General features: G+C 47.0%; 1 protein-coding gene across 5 annotated transcripts in view; it reads right to left on the reverse strand.

Moving 5' to 3' along the window:
* TRIO (trio Rho guanine nucleotide exchange factor) overlaps positions 1 to 20624 on the reverse strand; it is a gene marked incomplete at its 5' end in the record, with an annotated part of 311845 nt that overhangs the window by 38899 nt on the left and 252322 nt on the right. For all 5 annotated transcript variants that reach the window (XR_013961230.1, XM_080680654.1, XM_080680655.1 and 2 more), the window contains one exon: positions 64 to 356. Coding sequence is in view for 4 of the 5 variants with exons in the window: in XM_080680654.1 (XP_080536780.1) it covers positions 64 to 356 (293 nt within the window). The remainder of the gene's footprint in view (positions 1 to 63; positions 357 to 20624) is intronic.

Consider the following 20624-nt stretch of genomic DNA (forward strand, 5'->3'; position numbering starts at 1 on the left):
CAACCCAGAGAGAAACGTGCTGGAGGGCTCTGGGGTGCCCGGCTCGGGCTGAGCGGCACTGACCTCCTCCACGGTCTCGTCCTGCGGGGTGGCCGCGCTGTCGTCCGAGTCCTTCTGCGAGCCAGCGTCGGCGCTCTTGCGGACCTCCCTGCTCTTCTTGTGCTTGTGCGCCAGCTTCTTCACGTGCCCGTCGGCCTTGCCGCTGCTCAGCCGCCGCACCGGGCTTGTCAGCCACTTGCGCAGTGTGTTGCCTGGGCGCTTGGGGCCTGGGGAGCTCTGGGCCCCCATCATGTGGGGCTGAAGGGAAGCCACGGAGGCAGGCGGGCTGGCATCGTTACTGGAGACGGACAGCGAGTCTGCAGGGACCAGAGAGAGACCACAACGCGTGACTGTGTGGCCCCAATCCTCCCAGTGTCCAAGTCCGGCCATTCACCAAGGCGCCTCAGTACCGTCCAGTGTGTGGCTAACCCGACGGATAGAAATGCCACAGAGAAGGCCCATCCCCCACACACGCTTTTCAAATGTTTAACACACTTGAGTTACACTAGAGACGGTTTTTCTCAAGATGTACTGCCCCCTCCAAAAAATCCCAAGTCTCCAAACCAGTATCATTTTCAGTTTTAAAATGTCATTGTCACTTAGAATGCCACAGACACTGCAGGATAGGATGTTTAAGTTATTTTCACCCATTTTCTTGATAAACAAAACCCAAGAAAGAAAGGTTTAAAGAATTTAAAGGAAATTAAAAACTAATCCTGTTGGATAAATGTATTAGTCTGACTCACTCCAGTGAATGAAAGTACAGCTCAGTAAATAAACATGTGTGCATGCGTGTGCATGTATGTGAGTGTACATTTGAGCGGGGCGGACTCTGACTAACAGCAGCTTCTGGAACGTGCGGGGTCAGGGTGAACAGTGGCGTGGCCAGGCCGGCGGAGTGCTGGGAGGCCCACCGTGCACCCTTGCTCACAGCCAGACTTTGAAACTACACAGGCGTGTGCTTCTTTGCTCCCAGCCTCAGCCAAGTTGCCTCACACATTGGAGTCAATACCGGCAACAATTAACAAAACAACACATGTTTTAAAGAAATATGTGAGGAGGAGGAGTTCTTCCTCAAATACCCAAAACACTTACAGAAACTATGTCCACATGAACTGTCCCATCAGGTCTCAAAAATTAAATGTAGTCAGCCCCGAGTGGATGGTTTTCCAGGAGAACAAAGGAGATGTAAAAAAAACGTAGGTAACGGCTGACACTCAACAGACCCATGGATTATGTAGGAGGCGTTCCCGTAAAAACTGAAAACCAGTGACCTTGGACACCGGCCCTCTCCTGATTCCTCGAACCCGGGCTCTGCCACAGGGGATGGAATGAGGAAGAAGAGCACTCACTACGCGTATTTTCTGAAACCGTTTGAAGTCTCAACAATAAATGAAACTAAGCCATTGAAGAAATGCTTCCAGACAGACACCTGCCTTTGCTGTATTTACCTCTGTGGCCTGCAGGCCATTATGTGATACACTTAAAAAGTAAGCGAGTCACTTCCTCCCAATCCTGTGATTAACGTGAGAGTCCACAGCCGTTGCCACTCAACTCCAGACGCCTGGACTAGACAGCGGAGCCCCGACTAATTGCTGTCCCACTCCTCCCTGGCCCAAGCCTTGCATGGCAGAGGGTGCAATCTTCCATAAACAGAGGAGGCATTTCAAGGAAGATCTCATTCTTAAAAATCTAGATCTTCTCAGAGGCCGACTTTGGTTCAGAACTAACCCAAATAGCATTCTGCTGAAGAGTAATCACCTTTCCCCCTCCATATGTATGGTATATGTGTGTGTATGAACATATATAAGCATACATGGTTTTTATTTTATTTATTTTTAATGAGTTACTAAAGCACTTCCACATCAGCTTTATTTTCCGCAGGTGCCATCTGGAGGAGGCGGGGAGAATGACACCATTAAGCTGACATTCAGGAAGCAAGGACTGCGGAGGGGCTTTCTCAGGGTCTCATAAAGGTCACAGGAAGGAGACGTGCCTCAGGAACCCCCAGTGAGAACAGGAGGGACCAGAGGAAGAGGAGGGTTTGGATAATCCACATGCCAGGTGATAATTTATTCAACCAGTTTTTTTTTTTTTTAAGTACTATTAGAAAGACATGGTGACATATTTCAGCTGACTCACATCAGGCCCTTTACTTGCCACCTGACAGAGATGAATGAAACCCACCTCCTTCCCTCATGGGGCTGACCACAGTGTTTTCTGGAGTCACACAGCCATTGTACAGGCAAGAATGGACACATGCTATAAGTGAGTCTCAGCCCTGTTAGAGGTTGAGAAGAAATGGAACCAGGTGGAGTGATCATGGAGGGCTCCGTGGAGGAGGTGGCACTGAAGCCAGCCTTTGAAGGAGTCAGGCCTAACACCCATGTACTAGAGAATGTAAGCTCCATGAGGGCAAGGGATCATCTATCTTGTGACTTGTTGTACTTCTAGGGCCTTGCACACAGTAGGTGCTTATTAAGTACCGAATGGAAACGTCAGAAATCTCCAGTCTAAAGAAATCGGCCAAGCTGACTCACAATCCATATGTTCAGAACAGTCATTTCTTCAATGTATATGCCCTCCATTGAGTAACTGCCCAAGACAAATACCTAGGAAGGTGGTGCACCGGTGGAGGTGGGGCGACACCTGGACAGGCCGGGATGGGGTGAGGTGTCACTGATGGAGAGCTGCTGTGTGCTTTATGAACCAGAGAAGGCAGGCGAAGAACCGAGGCCCATATAGTACACTCCCGGTCTTTACACTCATAAGCAGATACTCAGACATCAGAAGTAATGGGGAACACCACCTATGTGAACAAATGAACTTCACATGTATTTTTGTGCCTAAAAATGAGGACTGGGGGGGACTGGCATGGGAGCAATGCAGCAGACAATATGAATCCTAAGAGGAAAGAGGATGACTACCAGGAATCCTCACAGTCTCCTCGTCCACCCAAACTGGCAGGGTTACAGAAAAGTAAGAGAGCTCTTGGACGGGGTGAGCAGTGAGGGCAGGGCCTCAGCCTGAAGGTCCAGACCCAGCGGGCATCACTGGTAGGAGAGAAGGACCTGCAGTAACAGTTTGGGGACCCACATAAGAAGGAAAGGAAAAGGGTCCATATCCTGCCAGCTGCAGACAAAGAAGGATCGCGTTTCATTTTAACCCTCTCCTCGCTTTCTGAACGGGAAAGGCTAAAGATGCTTCTGAGTGTTTGCAGTGAGCACTGCATTGCTGAGCAGGTCTGGCTTTAGGTGGATGATGCTAGGCATTCTAGCCTTACTTGGGAAAGGAGCTGGTAGTTGTACAAATTGGTTCAAAAGAAAAAGAAATTAGAGACGTCATGCCCTCGCTTCTCTCTGTGGGCTCAGGCGCATAGGATTTGGTCCTTTGCACTTTGCAAAGCAGGTTCAAAGGAGATCTCCCCCTCATCTGGCAGGTCGAGCACTAAACATGGCCGTGGCCTCCATGGAGTGCCCTGGACCAGGAAGGGCAGAGCGCCCAGGCCACGCTCGGAGAGCTGCAGACCGATGTTCTGCAAGGGAACGGCGGGGATCTGCCTGAGCTGCTCTTCGCCAAATCACTTGCGTGACATTACTTCACTCTATTGGAATATTTATGACTTAGAAAAAGGCTGGCAACAAAGATAAACCAAGAAGGGAATTTTTCTCCATTTTTATTTATTTTTAAAAATTGTATTTTCATTGATTTCAGAGAGAGGAAGAGAGAGAAACATCAATGATGAGAGAGAATCATAGATCGGCCGACTCCTGCACGTCCCCTATTGGGAATCGAGCCTGCAACCCAGGTATGTACCCTGACCAGGAATCGAACCGTGACCTCCTGGTTCATGTGTTGATGCTCAACTGCTGAGCCTAGCATGCTCAGACATACTCAAAATCATTTTTAGATGAAGGATGAATGAAACAACCTACTGAATTACTTTATTCTGTTTCTAATTAAAAAAAAAAACAACTTGTCCCTTATTAAGGGGACAAAAGAAACATCAGCATAAAGAGATAGATCAGAACATTTAAGTCATTTTAAAAAATGCTCAAGTGTGTACGAGAAAGTCACTGGTGATCTGCCTGAAGCCCCGAGAGAGAAAGATCAATTAAAATAGATCTTGCCTTATTTTGAGGGGAAAACAACCCCAAGAAGACGGCTTCTTGACTGAAGTCAGAGTTCACACAAAGTCCATGCTAGATTTCTCCTTAAAATAATGAAAAAGCTAAAGAAAGGAGGGCAAAGCTGAGCCCTGACCCTCAGCCCCACACAGGAAAGAATGCCACCACGTGAACTCTCTCTCTCTCCCTCTCTCTCTCTCTCTCCCTCTCTCCCTCTCTCCCTCTCTCTCTCTCTCTCTCCCTCCCTCCCTCCCTCCCCTAAAACTGCTGGGAGAAGAGAAATCGCCTTCTAGTCCCAGACTGTAAATTTGAGACATCTGTGATTAATAAAGCACTTTAAAAAAAAACACGTAAGAAGAAAAGGAAAGGGTCCATATCCTGCTAGCTGCAGACGAAGAAGGATCACATTTCATTTTAACCCTCTCCTCGTTTTCAGAAGAGAAAAGTCTAAAGATGCTTCTGAGTGTTTGGAGTGAAAACGGGATGACTGAGCGGGACTGAGCCCTGACAACAAACTCCAGCCTCTGAATCTGCCTGTGTCCCCAAACCTGCCCACTTCCTTGTCTGCTCCGCTGTCTCCACCGCACACGGGCAGGGGCTCCAGGGGCAGAGATGTTTGCTGCTTTGTTTATGCTGCACTTTAGAGTTTAAAGCCTGCCTTTCCCTTAAAGTGCTCACTTTACAGACCAATGGGCATTCACAAGCAAGGGGCCGAGGTTTGAGCCCACCCGGTGGGTCTGCACTGGGCCTGGGTATCGCACAAGGCCCCTGTGTCCTGGTTGTGAAATGACTGACTCCTTCCCCGGCTGCTGGGGGAAAGGAACAAAAATGTGTTTGTAAACTGATAGCCTAACATGCAGATGAAGCAATATCACATTTTTGCATAGAAAAAGCAATCGCAAAAGAGGAGGAAGAGAGCAGGAAAGAGTGGAGCTGGGAGATGTGGAAGGAAGACAAGCCCCCTGGGCAGCAGCAGGAAGACAGGGCGAAGCTCGCGCCCTTGGACGGCTGGTGTCACAGGGCTTCACTGTCCCTGCAGGTCTGCTGTGACAGGCCTCCCTCGCTCCACATACCGTCAGCTAAACGCGCACAAGGGTCCCACGCTGACCGCCAGTCATGTCTGATGAGGCACGGCCTCCACACAGATGCACGGGTTCCACACTGGGAGACTTCCCAATAAACGTCTGTCTCGCATTTCTAGTTCTCCTCCAGAGTCTCCAAGAACAATTTTAGCTTGTTTGTTTTAAAGAAAGACATTCCCATCTTTCTGTCCACGGGAGGTGTTCAACCCTATCTGTCCAGGTAACAACGCCGGGACGTCAGGCACATCCGCTCTGACCAGGATTAGCCCAACTCAGGGCTCGGCACACGTCCAACACAAAGTGCTGACTTACATTCTGGTCGTAAAGACTTAGAGAAATGTTTATTTATCAGTGACTGTGATGTGCAAGAGAAAGATAATTCCAGACTATGTTCGAACAGACCAGGCAGGGTTTAGTCGGGGCACTTAGCCTACTAAACCTTTGTCTTGTCAAGAATTCAATGCAGCAAACCATGTTTTTATTTAGGAAATGCTTCTACCACACCAGGAAGGTTGACATGTACATGTGAAAATCAGGTCTGTAAGTGACTTACAAAGCAAAGAGCAAGTGACTGCTAGCTTAGGGCTGCTGCCTGGGTTGGTCCAGATATTCTAGAGCAAATGTTTCTGTATAAATGACTCACCGCTATGATTTTCAAACTGGATTTTAATGCGCCTGCTTTTGGGATCAAGGTAACAATTTTTTGGGAACAAACAAACAAACAAAAAATAGGCCATAACACACTAGAAATCCTCTTGAAGATTACATAAAAAGTCAGGTGATCTGTAAATTATTCTGGAAGATGCATTTCCAGGAATCGTCTCTTAATTTTACAGTGATCACTTCGCCTCCATATGCTAGTGCTAGGTGTAGTGGCTGACAAGGTTTGAGGAGCAAGTCGAAGCTGGGGTATTACTTGGGGAATTTTAGGAAACTGACCTGTCCAGATATGGCCATACTTTCGGTGGTTCAGGATATAGAATTAGGTCTTTCTAGAATACTTTTTCAAATTCAAATCTATATCCTATTTGTGAATGAGCATCTGAAAACTTGATTGCTTTCTAGTTCTTCATTTTAGTTATTACTTTACCCTTTCCTATGTGCCGGCCCTCTTCCAGGTGTGAGTCAGCGATCCTTACTTTGCTCCTATGCTGACTAAAAACGCATCAGGGGCTGAAACGCAGACTCGGACTGGACACGGCATCCTCACTGAGGTGCCGCTTCTCTGCACACACCTGGGCCCAGGTGTTCCAGGCTCCGCTCTGGGCTGAAGTCTCATGCAAACTCATGTTAACACGGGAAAGAATCTTTTAAAAAAGTTAGAGGCTGTCCAGAGGCACCGGACACGAGGTTTGCAGGATGGGAATGGCTGAAAATGAGGCAAGAGAACATTGGATGAACATTTTACATTAGTTCACAATTTGGTAAAGTATTTCACTGTGGGTCCTTAATGTGAAAATGTGAATTCTGCGTTTGCTTTCAAAGATGATGTGGACACGGAAAACATGAAGGAGAAGAATAAATTTCCCCAGCTTTCTTTAAAAAAAATAATAAATCCCTAGATTCAGCCAGAGGTCCAGCGCAGCAGGGCCCACGCTCACGCGGTAATGAAGAACACATGGTCCTTGCTGCCTGCACACAAATGACCAGCGCACTCACTCCCTGAGCGCCCCCCCAACTCACAGGGGAGCCTTCACTTGCAGCCCACCTCCTGGACCCCTGAATGAAAGAACACAATATAATCACCGGCATTAATGAAAACAGACTCAACAAGAAACAACTGGACTCAATTAGGAACAATTGCTCTACCTTTTCGGGAAGGCTGAAAGCAAGGAGTGTGGGCGCATGCACACAGCAGTTTCCCTGTTTTGTGCTCCAGTCCGAGGGGCCATGTTATGAAAACAGCCTCCTCAACGCCACCTTACCAAGAGCAGAGAAACGCGGTTTGTTACATCCATCTAACCTAACAGAACGTGCAAACTTGATCTTCTACTCTCAGAGACCTCTAAATGCTATTCTCAGGGTGGTTTCTGAAAAGAGTTAAAACATTACATAATTGTTGGGAGATATGTTTATGCCACCAAATGCAAAACTCCAAGCATCATTTTTCCTCTCAAACTCATGCGTGTGAGGGGAAGGCTGTCAGAATTTCTAGTCAGGAAACCATCGCATTTGTTTGTTTATTGAATCCTCACCCTAGTATATTTTTTCCATTGATTGAGAGAGAGAGAGAGAGAGAGCAGAACACCGATGTGAGAGGATCATGCACAAGCCCCAACTAGGGCTGGGGATCGAACCTGCAACCCAGGTACCTTCCCTTGACCGGAAATTGAACCTGCAACCCTTTCACTGCCCAGGAGGATGCTCTAACCACTGAGAACACCAGCCAAGGCAGAAACCATCTCATTTTAAAGGTCTTTCTCCATGTGAATCTCACCACTTGCATTTCCAATAAAGAAATGGAGAGAAATTAAATAAAAAATGAAAGAAGATGGTGTAGTCCTTTGCTTGGCCAATCAGATAAACAGCACATGACATGACACACAGGCCCTGGCTCACTGGCTGGGTCAGGAACGCTCTCAGTGCCCGTGATCTGTGGCTGGGTCAGGTTAGCACCAGGCGGCTGGTTTCCAGAACAAGGTGAGCGTGGTGGCTGTCCTGGCCCGTGACAACATCCTCCTGGCACTGTGGAGGTGTCCATGCCTACCTGACATGCCTTCCTGGGGGTGGAGGGGGGGGGATGGGGGAACCAGGCACAGATAGTCACACACTGCTGAAACTACATGGTTATAAAACACTTCTGTTATCAGAAGTTCTCCTCTTTTTAAACTCTGCTTTATGTTGGAGCTTACTTTTTTAAAAAAAATATTTTTATTGACTTTAGAGAGAGGAAGGGAGAGGGATAGAGAGCTAGAAACATCGATAAGAGAGAAACATCGATCAGCTGCCTCCTGCACACCTCCCACTGAGGATGTGCCCGCAATCAAGGTACATGCCCTTGACCAGAATCGAACCCGGGACCCTTCAGTCCTCAGACCGAGGGTCTATCCACTGAGCCAGACCAGTTAGGACTAGTGCTTCCTTTCTAATGCAGCCCTTCTCCCGCCCCCCTCTCCCCGCAGTGCAAACACTGGCTTTGTTCAAGGGGAGTTTCTAGCCTTTGGCCCTATCTTCTTGAAATGACAGGCCATTCTCTCTGCTTTTTATGGAAGCCAGCCCTTGAAATATATTTTCGGGAGATGAAGAGCAGGCTTTTTCTGCAACCAAAAGTCTAAGCTGTCACAAAAAGAAAAGAAATTCCCAAGGGAGTCAGATTCCTGACTTTTACCCAAGGACAAAAGCAGATGTTTCAAGATATCCTTGCTGGATGAAAGACAGACAACTTTCCAAAAGATTACATAAAAATGAGAAACACACACTCAGATCCTGCACGCTGCAGGCATTTATGTCCACCAGAGCTTTCTGACACCCCCCGGCCCTCACACTCTGGATGGGGGAGCCACAGGGCCCTCAGTATTTATCACCAGCTGGGGAATCAGACCGGGGAAGGGAGGTTTCCCATCAGCCCTTACATCAGCTCAGCCAGGACGTGGCCCTACTGCCCACACCGAGGCCCACGTGGCACTGCTCCACATGAAGCCTGGCAGTGGAAGGGGTGGCCTGACAGAGAGGGAAGAGGCCTCGACTTCTCACCGGGGTCCACCTTCCCTCCTACAGGAGGAAACAAAGGGTGTAAGCCACGTCCAGGCTGCTTCCCGGAGCTCTGCAGGGGAGGGCGCTGCGTGGGCCGGCATGGCCACCCGGCCCGCCAGGCAGGCCATTAATGACATCCTGCGGCATGCTGATCTTGGCCCTGGTCTGCTGTGAGGCTCAGAAACCAGGAAAACCCCTGAATGTCCCTCTGTTCAGTAGGCTTTTTCAGAGGCTGAGACCCTCTGTGTTCCTGAGAAGTCAAATGATGAATGTCACTTACACAAAGAAAGATTATGGAAACACAAACTGTGTGTTTACCAGATTACTTAGCATTTAGTATCCTCTGACTTAGGGATAAGGAGGCTGCTCTGTGATAACAGTGCGTTCTGCATTCCTCATTGGAAAGTCACTCTCAAGGCAATACAGTATTTACTCTTGTCCTGAATACATAATCGTCCTTTAAAAGAACAGAAAGTTAACTTGAGGGGAATAAGCTCCCACAACACTCCCTCTGTCTGATTCTGCCTTATTTCAGAGGTTCTAACACTGCTAAGACATGAATGTTTAACCTCTGGGCATACTTATTCCTGATATTAAACACAAAGTGTTAGTCATGAAAGTTCTCTCTCATTTGAAGGAGGCCGACATTTGCAGCAACATTCTTCCTGATGAATATTGATGCTTTTGATTGATGCCTTCTTATTACTCATTGAAAAAAAAACAACAACCAGGAAATAACTTAGGCTACCTTCTTCTACAAGAAACAAAAGATTTTTTTTAGGGGGTGATTTGTAGATTTTTAAAGTTGGAAGTGTCTTTAAATGAAGACAAAGACATCCCATGCCAGATGGTTTAAAAGAACATTCTGCAGTTAGCAGTTTAAACTATGTGACTGACTTATTTCAGGTGGTGACAGCTCTCTCTTCATTCATATAGAAGTTTATTATTTTAAATGAAGACCAGATTCAGAATGCCAACATGCCAAAGTCTTTTCCCTACATTCTAGAAAATGCATGAACTGCCTAAGACCACGCCTACCCAAAATATGCTATAAACCATGCAAACTTATGACTGTTTTCATAAAGCCACATATCTCATTTCATAGAACCATATACTCATTTTCATATAGCATTAAGTAAAAACAAAATTGGCCTTGGAATGTTCTGCAGTGAGCCTGCCAAGCCGCATCACTCTTCACATCATCTGCCCGCAGGTTAGCTGGAGTTCCAGGCTCCAGGGATGAAATATTAGTTTAGAAAGAGTTACAGCTGTGGAGAATCAGGAAATGGACGATCTCCCCCCGTACCCCAAACCACAAAGCAAAGATCTAGTACTATATTCTAGGGTCCCCGGTGGTTTGGTTCAAAAACAAAGAAACAAAAAGCCCCAACCAGTTAGGAATTATCTTCACAATTGTATTTTAGTAGCACCTCTACAGAAAGCAAAATGCTGCTCTGATTAAAGCTAAGCTGTTGAAAGCGGGATCACCACACAGCTGAGAAGGCAAAAAGCCTACCGCGTCCACTTCCAAGAACACATGGATTAAGGGTTGCAATGCTGTAACTTCAGCTACATGCGACTTGATGACACCCTGCCCGCCACTGTCCTCCAGGAACTGAATGGCACTGAACTTTAGTTCTCAGCTTGTGATCCTGTAATTTCTCAAGGACCGCCCACACTCCTTCCAGATCACGTACTGAAACGACAATAGCGAGAAAAGCGGAAATAAAGAATAAAGGAGGGCTGGCGCAACTGCTTCTGGCTATTCACGCATCCAGCATGGGATCTGAGACCTCCATGTATAACGAAGGCGTTTTGGGAGGAGTGACCGAGCCCAGGACAAGGTGGCTCTAAGATGCCCCCACTCCTCCTCGCCCATACGTCAACCGTTTAGGAACTGTCACCAGCCGTGCTGTTCAGGCAGCTGAGGAGCTAACTGCAGAGAGAAGGAAGGAAGGAGGGCAAGGAGGCCTGGAGCTGTTCCAGGAGGGAACAAAGAGGCACAGAGACAAAGGGAATGAAAAGAACGCCTCTGCTAGGAACGCCAATTATTGCACAAATCCTGCCTGTGGCTTTAATGAGTGCCCGGTGTGACGGAGTGGCACTGCCGGGGCAGGGAGGGCAGGAGGGGAGCCATGTAGGCAATAACCCAGCAGCCTCCCCTGGGGAGCGGGGGCGGAGAATGGCTGGGGTGAGCGCTGTACGTTGGCTTTCTTTCTAGCTGGAGAAAGACAAAGGGGAAACGTCCACTTTTTAGCTCGACGTCATAAATAGGCACATTCCCTTCTTGTTACGGAAGACTCCTACTCCACCTCGCATGGGCGGCGGGGCCCTGGCCACTTCTCCCAGTGACCCACCAGCTTTCAGAGATACAGCTTTCAGAGATACAAGGGGAAGAGGAGTTTCCTAGGGCTGTCCACTGTGTTCCAGAAGTCCTTCTGTGGCTGTAGCTTTAGACGTGAGAACGAATACCTCTAGTCTCCATGCTGACACGGTATAGGTCCATTTTCTGACAATATGAATCAGTATTAATTTAATTTTATTTTAAAAAGTTTTTTTTAAATATATATTTTTATTGATTTCAGAGAGGAAGGGGGTTTGAGAGAGAGAGAGAAAGAGAGAGATAGAGAGAAACATCAATGAGAATCATTGATTGGCTGCCTCCTGCACGCCCCCTACTGGGGATCGAGCCGGCAACCCAGGCATGTGCCTTGGCCAGAATTGAACCTGGACCCTTTGGTCCGCAGGCCGACGCTCTTATCCACTGAGCCAAACCAGCTAGGGCAAATCGGTACTAATGTTAACACGATGCCACAGTAGAAACCTTCTTCAACTGTGTATTTGAGAAAATGGACAACAGAAAGGATTGGGATGTCTTCTTTCAGTCAGATTTAAAAAGCTTAATAAAAGATGCGTCACTTTACATAGAAGAAAACCGGTCCAGCTTACCAGTGGTTGCCTATGGCATTATTTCCCTCTCTGTTGCTCCATGTGTCTGTGAATTTTCCAATCTTTTTTTTACAATTAGCATCTAGTTTCAGAGAAACTACCTATTTTGCGAGATGCGCTTTGTTCAGGTTTGGATGGTTTTGTGGGAGCGTGTGGGCCGGGGGTCCTGCCGGCCCCGTCCCCCAGTCCTGGGAGCCAGGAAGAGGAAATGAAGGAGCCCCCCCCTGAGAACTCCAGGCTCATTACCCAGGCCCCCAGGCAGGCTGCAGGGTTTATGGACTTGCTCACTCACCCCCCCCCCCCCCGCCCCCCAGGCCAACTGCCAGCACCTGGAGGAAATTCTTCAGAGTAAAAAGCCATAAATTCCTGTTCCCCTGAAGCCGAGCTAAAGGGAAATACTTAGAAAGGCCACATTCCAGGGAGAGAGGACAGCTGAGGGAAGAAGGAATTCCAGAACCAGGGAAGGCCATTTCCTCGGAGGGCTCCTCACCTGCGACGCCCAGGTTTCTAGAGCACTGTGAGGGGACCTTTCAGTCTATTTTTAAATAGGAACTTTAAAAAGTTTCAATACTTCAAATTTTTATATTCGCCCTAAGTAAGGCCAAATAATGTTAAATTTCTTTGCTTTTTTGGCTGGAAATGTATATAAATTCAGTGTGCAAAATGGCCTTCCTCCCAAATGGTCATCATAAGCTCAGAGTGACAATTAAATACAGCTTTGATCAGTGAAAACTGAGAAAGTAAATTAAAATTATTTTAAAATTTTAGTTTGCTTAAACCTCCCATGTAGCTTTTGGAGAACATACCCATAGCAGGCATACTTTTTTTTTTTTTTTGCAGATGAGGAAACTGCAGTTGAGTGACATTACAAAGATTTTGTCAAGGTCACACTGGCAAGGTGAGCCAGGCAAGGACACTGGTTGTGTGACTTCCACAGTAACATACTATCCGCACTGCACCATGCACATCGAGTCTTAAACTCTGACTCATTAGAAAACGCTGAGAGAGCAAGAGCTGTTTGAGACAGACTTCAGTTTGCACAGTAAGTTGTGTGAAACAATCAGCCTTCATGGCTGAGACAATACAGCACTGTGCGGAGCACTGCGAGGCTTTCGCTCACTTACGGGAGGCAGCGTCCTGCGTGCGGGCGCCCTCGGCGTGCAGGGGCCCCGCTGCTGGCCTCCTGCCTGCTTCCAGAGTGGGCTCAGACTCTGTTTCGGCAAAGCAACGTCTTTCCTACATTTAGTCTTTGAAACGTTTTCCTTTAATTTATAAAAACAAAAATTGCATTGCTGAGAATCCACACTCCTCTTCGAAAAGCGAAAACCAGAGGAGACTTGAAGACAGCTCAGGAACCATAAGGCACGCAGTTCACCCTGAACACGGACCTGCTTCATGTTAAAGAAGGCCACTGCGTGACGTTTTCCCTCACTCGGGGGACTAGCTCCAGCACTGAACAGATTCCATGTGTCCCATAAAAGGGTACATTTATTTCAGAATGGGAACAAATGCAAGAGTTCCCCTATCTTCCCGAGAGAGCTGGGCTCTCCCAGAGGAACCCTCTTAAAAGGTAATTTACAGTTCTTCCTGACCTTCCCGCCTCTTAGCAGTAAAACTCCCAGGCTCAGGGCTGTGTAAGTTATTGGTATTGGCAACGTCTGCAAATAAAAACACGCTTCCACGCAGATTGTCCCAAGCAAGACTAATTCACATTTGGACAAGGAGAACGCCCCGATGAATATGTCAGAAAGAAAAACTGCCTGTTCCCAAGGTACTCCAACAAACGAACCCCCAGGTTGCTTGTGAGTATAAAGAAAGGGTTTACAATCGCTCTCTAGGATTTACTGGGCATTTTAAAGTTACTTTAGGATTTATTTCTGGAATATTACTCAAAGTCATTTTTTTCTCTTTTCAATTGAATGCATATATATTTTCCCATTATCAATTTAATACGGGGAATCACACTGTACTAAATTATCACGCATATAACATGGCGTTTAGGAAATAGTTTTGGAATTACTATGAAGGTTTGGGGAAAAAATGGACATATTCCTCCAGGAGAAAAAAAAAAAAATCAAACTGCCTCACACCCCAGAGTTTTGCTTACTCTCACCTATCCTTTACTGTAAAGAGATTAGTGTTTTTCTCCCATGAAAATTCCAGTGGACACCAATTTCTTTCCAAATTTGTTTTAGCTTCATTAAAATTTTGGGAGTGACAGCTTGGATAACATCACCTGGAGTTTCCATTATAGTTTGAGAATTGCCAGAGCAAAAATATATCTAGGGAAAACCAAAAATATATCAGCATAGATATCCTCCTGGGCTCGCTCAATAGTGCCCCTCCAGAGGAATGCCCAGGAAGCCGCAACACTGCTGTGATTCAGAACTCCCTCCAGCAGAAAAAGGCCGTTCCCTTAAAATCCATTACTTCTTAGCAAAACTGCTTATTAAAATATTTCAGCCCAGCCCTAGCTGGGTAGCTCAGTTGGTTAGAGCGTCGTCTCAATACGCCAAGGTTGCAGGTTCGATCCCCAGTCAGGGCACATACAAGAATCAACCAATGAATGCATAAATAAGTGGAACAACAAATCAGTGTTTCTCTCTCTCCTCCTCCCTCCCTCCTTCCCTCCCTCTTTCTTTCTAAAATCAGTAAGATGAATAAATAAATGAATAAAAATTCGGCCTAAACTTTGGGATGTTTATGACACATTGAGAGGATGCTCTATGTTATTCCCATCCCGCAGATGAAGAATGAAGTTTAGAGAGGTAAGTAATTTACTAGAGACCTGAAACTACTGACATGAAATCAGACTTTTGATGTTATCAGTTGTTTTCGTCACTGCACAGACATTATTATTTTCAGTAAAGAGGCCACAGGGTCATCTGCTTTCACACGCCCAGTGCAGAATTCCTGGTCACAGTGTCACGATGGGCCCGCCCAGCCTGACACCTCCACAGAGGGAGGCCATTCTTAAACACCGTAATTAGCATAAATATAAAACATGTTATGGTCAGTGACTTTTAAAAAATGTTTTGATAGCTTGATGAACAAAAAAATACAAGAAATAGTATCAAGAACAATGTTTCTACCGACAAATTTAATATTCACACAGCCAACACTTACTCCCTTCAGGGCCCGATTGTTGTTTTCCTCTGGTATTTCACAAACATGTCAACAGTGCCAGGCCCCCTCCCATCTGAAAGCACATCTTCTGAGGCTCCCTTTTCCTCAGAGCCCCTTCTTTGCTGGGTCGCTCCCCCCAACCCTTCTCTACTGAGCTCACAATGACCTGCCAGCCAGGTCTCCCCAGAACCCAGGACTCCATCCTGCGCCCCCTCCTGAAGCACCTATGAATATGCTGGCAGAGGGGAGGCAAACACACGGAATGGGCCCAGGTCAGGAATGAAACCCTGTGGACGCCATGCCTGCCGGTACGCAGGAGACAGCCCTACGCAGGAGACAGCCCGTGAGGACTCATTCTAACGACTTCACGGCTTGGACAGATGTCAACGGTGGCCAGCCTCCCCGCAGCACTGCAGTCCTGTGGGGACCCACAGACCTAATTCCTTCCTTCACTTCATTCTTTTATACCCTCCGGCCTTTTCTCAAGTGGAGGGAAGCTGGTTTACTTGGCAGGAGTCGTGTTTGCTGGTCTTGACTCCAGTGCTGTGTATAAAGCCAGAGCCCGGTACACACCCACACTGCCCTGCAATGCACTGGGGGTTACCGGGAGACCCCTTCCCCCTATGACTTTATATTATCTTAGTGCATGGCCGCAGTTCTTCAGAGAAGGAACCAGGCAATCTGAATATGAATGTGGGACACTGCCCCTTCTTTGCTGGGTTGCTGAAAAATCCCAAACAAAATTAAACCTTAAACAGACCCAAGACGAACTAAAATCATAAGAAAGCAACTGGCAGCTTAGATTACGTTACTGCTTACATGCCATTTATGAGAAAAAAAGGATCATCAAAAGCAGTCCCCAGACATTAAGAGTGCCTTACACCCCAGCAATCAGCCTGTGGCTGCACAGAGCACAGTCCCATTCTGAGAGGTCCCTGCACAGAGCACAGTCCCATTCTGAGAGGTCCCCACAAACCATCCCCACACAGCCCCCTCTCACACAGCAGACAGCAGATAACACACTTCAGGGTGAAAACACATCTCAGAGGGGCCCACAGCAATCATCCCAGCACCACCTGGAAGGCAGCCCAGGTGCAGGGGCGGGGAGCACGGGTACCTAGGTCGAGGATCCAGTACTTGCAGGTGCCTGGCTGCCCGCCGCTGCGGTAGGCTGAGCCCACGGGAGAAAGCGAGTCCAGTGGATCAACCGGCTTAATTCCATTTGGCATGGTGCGCGCTGAGCTGGCTGGAGGCTGAAGGCTCTGATTCTCACCCGATCTGTCCCTATGAGCTGCCAGCGTAAGCCACTCGTCAAAATCAGGTTCAACAGGCACAGCAGCCGGCTGGGGTGGCCACGGGGGCAGGCACACTGGCTGGATGTGAGGCCCGGGGCCTTGCCACGGGCGATCTGCAGCTCCTCCCCTGGACAGCCGCTCCCTGCGCCTGCCTCTCAGCTCTGCTGTACAGTGGGTTTCACATGTGGGAACATCCAGCCGCCCTGGATTACATTCTACCACAGTGACTCTAATTGGAGCTCAAGGAAATTCTGAGGGCGCAGTGAGACCAGATGTTTCTCCTCCCCTCCACCAGCCAGAGCTGCGATTTCCTTGCTCAGTGAAATGTCAGGGGACCGGTCTGCGCCAGGCTTTCTGACTTGGGCTCTCTGAGAGTTCGGACAGATGGAGGTCTTGTCTGAGATATACAACCAACTGCCTCCTGGTGCGACTTGATAGCAAGAAGAAACGGTGACATCACTGTGCTGCCATGTCGCTCCTCACTTATTAGAAACACATCTCCCTCCGTCCTTCCAGCAGCAGCCACTGGCAAGACCCTTCCTTGTGACTTGCAGAGGCGTTTTCAGGAAGGCGTCTTAGACAAGCTCATTTGTGCCCTTTTTGGAAACTGGACATCTTCTTTAGCCAACACAAATCCCTGCTCTTTATTTGGAAGTTTCACTGTGTTCTCTCCCTTGTCTCACCCTGCACAGTGGCTGGGAGGGAATGTCCACTGTTTAACCATCACGAAGGCTGACTTCAGGAGGGTATGCGCGCTCCTGTTTCTCATGAATTCAAGAAGCACACGAGTGCTCTCCACACTCGACTGCGATGGCCATCTGAGGGTCCAGGCTGTAATGCAGCCCCAGTGACTCAAACATTTCCAGAGGGGGTGTTATTTGCTGAAGCCTATGCTTATCTTAACAGAATCAGGTGCTCCCTTCTTGAGTTCAATTTATGAATAATTCTTCTCATTTCTGCTTTATCTAACCTGATAGTATAAATGGCTTTATTTGTGTTGTATTATTGATTTGCTAAGAAACATGTTCTTTTTTAGTTCCTTAGTTTTTAAAAACGGTTAAACTTGGGTTCTCCCACCACCCTCCCTTGCAAAGTATATTTTAAAAATTGTCAAACTAAAAAAAAATGTGAAAACAGCATAGACTTCTAATTCTTTCTCAGTTTAAGACAACAAACAACCATAAAGAAGAAGAGGATACACTCAGGGCATCCCGAGAAAGCGGTCTCAGGCACTGTGTACCTCCCTCAGACAAACAGCTAAAAGTGGGAGCGGCATTTCCAGGCCCCTGTTAGGCCCCATATGCTTCTTAAAGGACCAAGAGCAAAGCATGAGGTTGCTTCTCCCTATTCACGGTCCTGTGGCAGATCCAGATGATGTCCTTATGCCAGAGCCAACCAAGAGGCAGAATTCTGCACAGAGCACTTTTTATGCAAGGAAAAAAAAACCCAAAACTTTACAACCAAATAAATAATCTTCTCTCTTGCTGGCCAAAAAAAAAAAAAAAAAAAAAGCAGTAAAAATTATGTCCTAAAGGAAATCAAGTTAATTGACATTCTAAGGTTTCATTTACTACAACCTTTATTAAATATTTTACTTTGTCCCTTTCCAAAAACACAGACTGCCAAGCCAGGACTATTAATTAAAAAAAAAAAAAAAAAAGAGCTGTCAGGGAAATTATTTTATGTGTAATATATGTTCTCTACTAAAGAGGAAGGGAATGATGCTTAAAAAAATGAATAAAATATTTTGGCTAAGATGTAAGGGAAATTTCCCCAGTGACTCCTCTCTTTCAATTTCAAGTTCACATCTGTCAGAAATGTAGCACAGAGGGAATGAGGAAGGACGCATTTCTCATCCCTTCTTTCTATTCATGAAGTGTGAGGTCACAAGGTGCTTACTATGTAATATGGCACTTTATAAAACAAGTAAAGATAAACTGCATCAAGTACAGGTACCACCCAATCCCGACCTGGAGGGAGTGATAATCTAGCCCTCTGGACCGACAACCCGGAACCAGCAGAGGGCTGATGCTGGTTAAGTGTCGATGCTAACCCACAGTCCGCTGAGGCAAAAGGGAAAGGGGAGAAAGTTCCAACAAGCGGGAAAGCTTCCCTTGGCAGTGTGACCAGGAATCTGTTCGACGAATCCGAACCAAGTTCAAGCGAGAAAGACCCAAGGTGACCTCGCAGCCTGTGGGAAGGAAAGCTCGGTGGGAGCCGTGGCGGGAGGGGGAAGGTGGGAGCTGAGGCTGGCGCTGCAGTGAGCTGGAAGAAGTTTTAGGGAAATAATAATGTGCCATAACCAGGCAGAAGATTGGAAGTGACGAGAAGCTCGGGAATGAGGAGGATGAGTGTGTCTGCAGGTGAGAACATCCTCAGGTAGGAAAGGTGGCCAGGAAGCAATGACAACTGTCTGAGAGGTAGGTGGCCAGGGCCTCGGAAACGCATGGAACGGGCAGATCAATCTAGAACAGAGGGAATGAGCCCTGCAAGGAAAGAAGACGTGCAAACTGACTAAATGCGGTGGGTTAAGGACAAACATGGCAGGCGTTTGGCAGAATAGAAGACACACAACGTAGCCACTGAAAAGTAGAGTTTGTGCAGGAACGCAAGAAATTCTGTTTTTCGGTATTTTTATATGTTTTTGATATTTTCATTTGATGGCTGGACATCGATTTAATAATGTCACAAAGAAAACAGAAGAGCCACTGCCGGAGACGTACTTTTAAAGATATTATGCAACATGTGTCTGAGGACCAGAGGCAAGGGGTGCTGGGAAGAAAAAAAAAGAAAGATATTTATATGTGAGGAAATTGGGTGTTGACTCATGGAGCCACGGTTATGTTCACATACCCCCCAAAATAATAACCAAAATCAATCAGGATGTGGGGTGTGTGGTCCAAACGGAAGGTAACCACCACAACAAACGAACCCAGGAAAATCATGACCACACCAGAGAGGGTGCGGGAGGAAGGAGCTCACCTAAGTGACTTTCAAAAACAGTATTTTGATGGTACCCCGTAAAGCCAAAGACAAAAAGAACTGTAAGCCCGTGTCTCACAGGGGTTCAGGTTAGCAGTGAGAGCAGGTGGAGGTGAGTCTTTAGTCAAGTCATTTTAGGTAAAAAATATTCAATTTCCAAAGAAGAAAAGGTGGGCTTCCAGACAAGGATTGAACAAACACATAAGTATATTTGGGTAATGAGATGCAGGCATCTCACCGTCAGAGGAAAAGGTTACAGGAAGGAAGGCAGCGAGCTAGAATGAAGCCCATGTTGCTGGACAGAAGGTGGAGATTCAGTGTGATAGGAACTCATGTGTCTTATATATGCATACCGGCACAGTCAGAGAGACAGAGGGGGAGAATATGAATGTAGACATGGTGTACATACATGTCCACTGAAAAGACCCGTAAGTCATGACACCACGTAGCAACGAGCAGAACTAGCACCCAGGTTCTGGTTTTTAATACTATTCTCCAGCAAAAGGAACCAGGGCTTCCTGGAGAAATGACTGATCCAGAACTGTATCCAAGAAAACACAAGATGGCCAGGAGCACCTTGGAGTGCCAGAAAGTAAGGAAGTGCTCCAAGAAGGGTGGGGGATGTCCAAGGTACACAGAGGCCAACCTGAAGGCGCTCCCAATGGCCAGGCTGCAGCGATGTGAGCCACAGAATAAATGATGACAGTATTGGATTATGGCCCGGAGTACAATGAATACCCAGCTCCACACTGACATATAAATAACTGAGTGAGGCAGAGGGACCACTCTTCCCTACAGAATGTAAAAGAAAGAAGGAAAACAAAATCACCAGCAGGCAAACACCAACCACAGTACTAATTGCTGCAGGTGAGAACCACGCTGCATGCTAACCTGCGCAGATAAAGGCAGGATAACAGAGGACCTGAATTTCCAGGTATCGCCCACAAGGTAGCTATTAATTACAAAGAGAAAAACAGTGACTTTTCAGTGGGAAAATGCTGCAGACACCACTGTTGGCAGGCGATCGAAGGCACCACCACCAGAAACAAGACATTTCAGGACCCCCTTGTGCCCCTGACAGCATGCTGAGGTCACAATATCCCTTTGGTGGCATATATTCCATTTCATCAGGAGAAGTATCAGGTAAACCCAAATTAGGGGACATCTTACAAAATAAAGGGCCAAAAATACCGCAAAAGTGTCACAATCACGAAAAAAAAAAAAAAAAAAAAAAAAAAAAGGATGTTGGACCTAAGACAGATCCAAGAAAACTAAGTATGTTGTGGGTCCCGGATTGGATCCTGAGCCAAAAAAAAGACATTAAAGCAAAA

The sequence above is a fragment of the Plecotus auritus genome (assembly GCF_963455305.1).
Source record: "Plecotus auritus genome assembly, chromosome: 7".
In the NCBI taxonomy this organism is placed as follows: Eukaryota; Metazoa; Chordata; class Mammalia; order Chiroptera; family Vespertilionidae; genus Plecotus; species Plecotus auritus.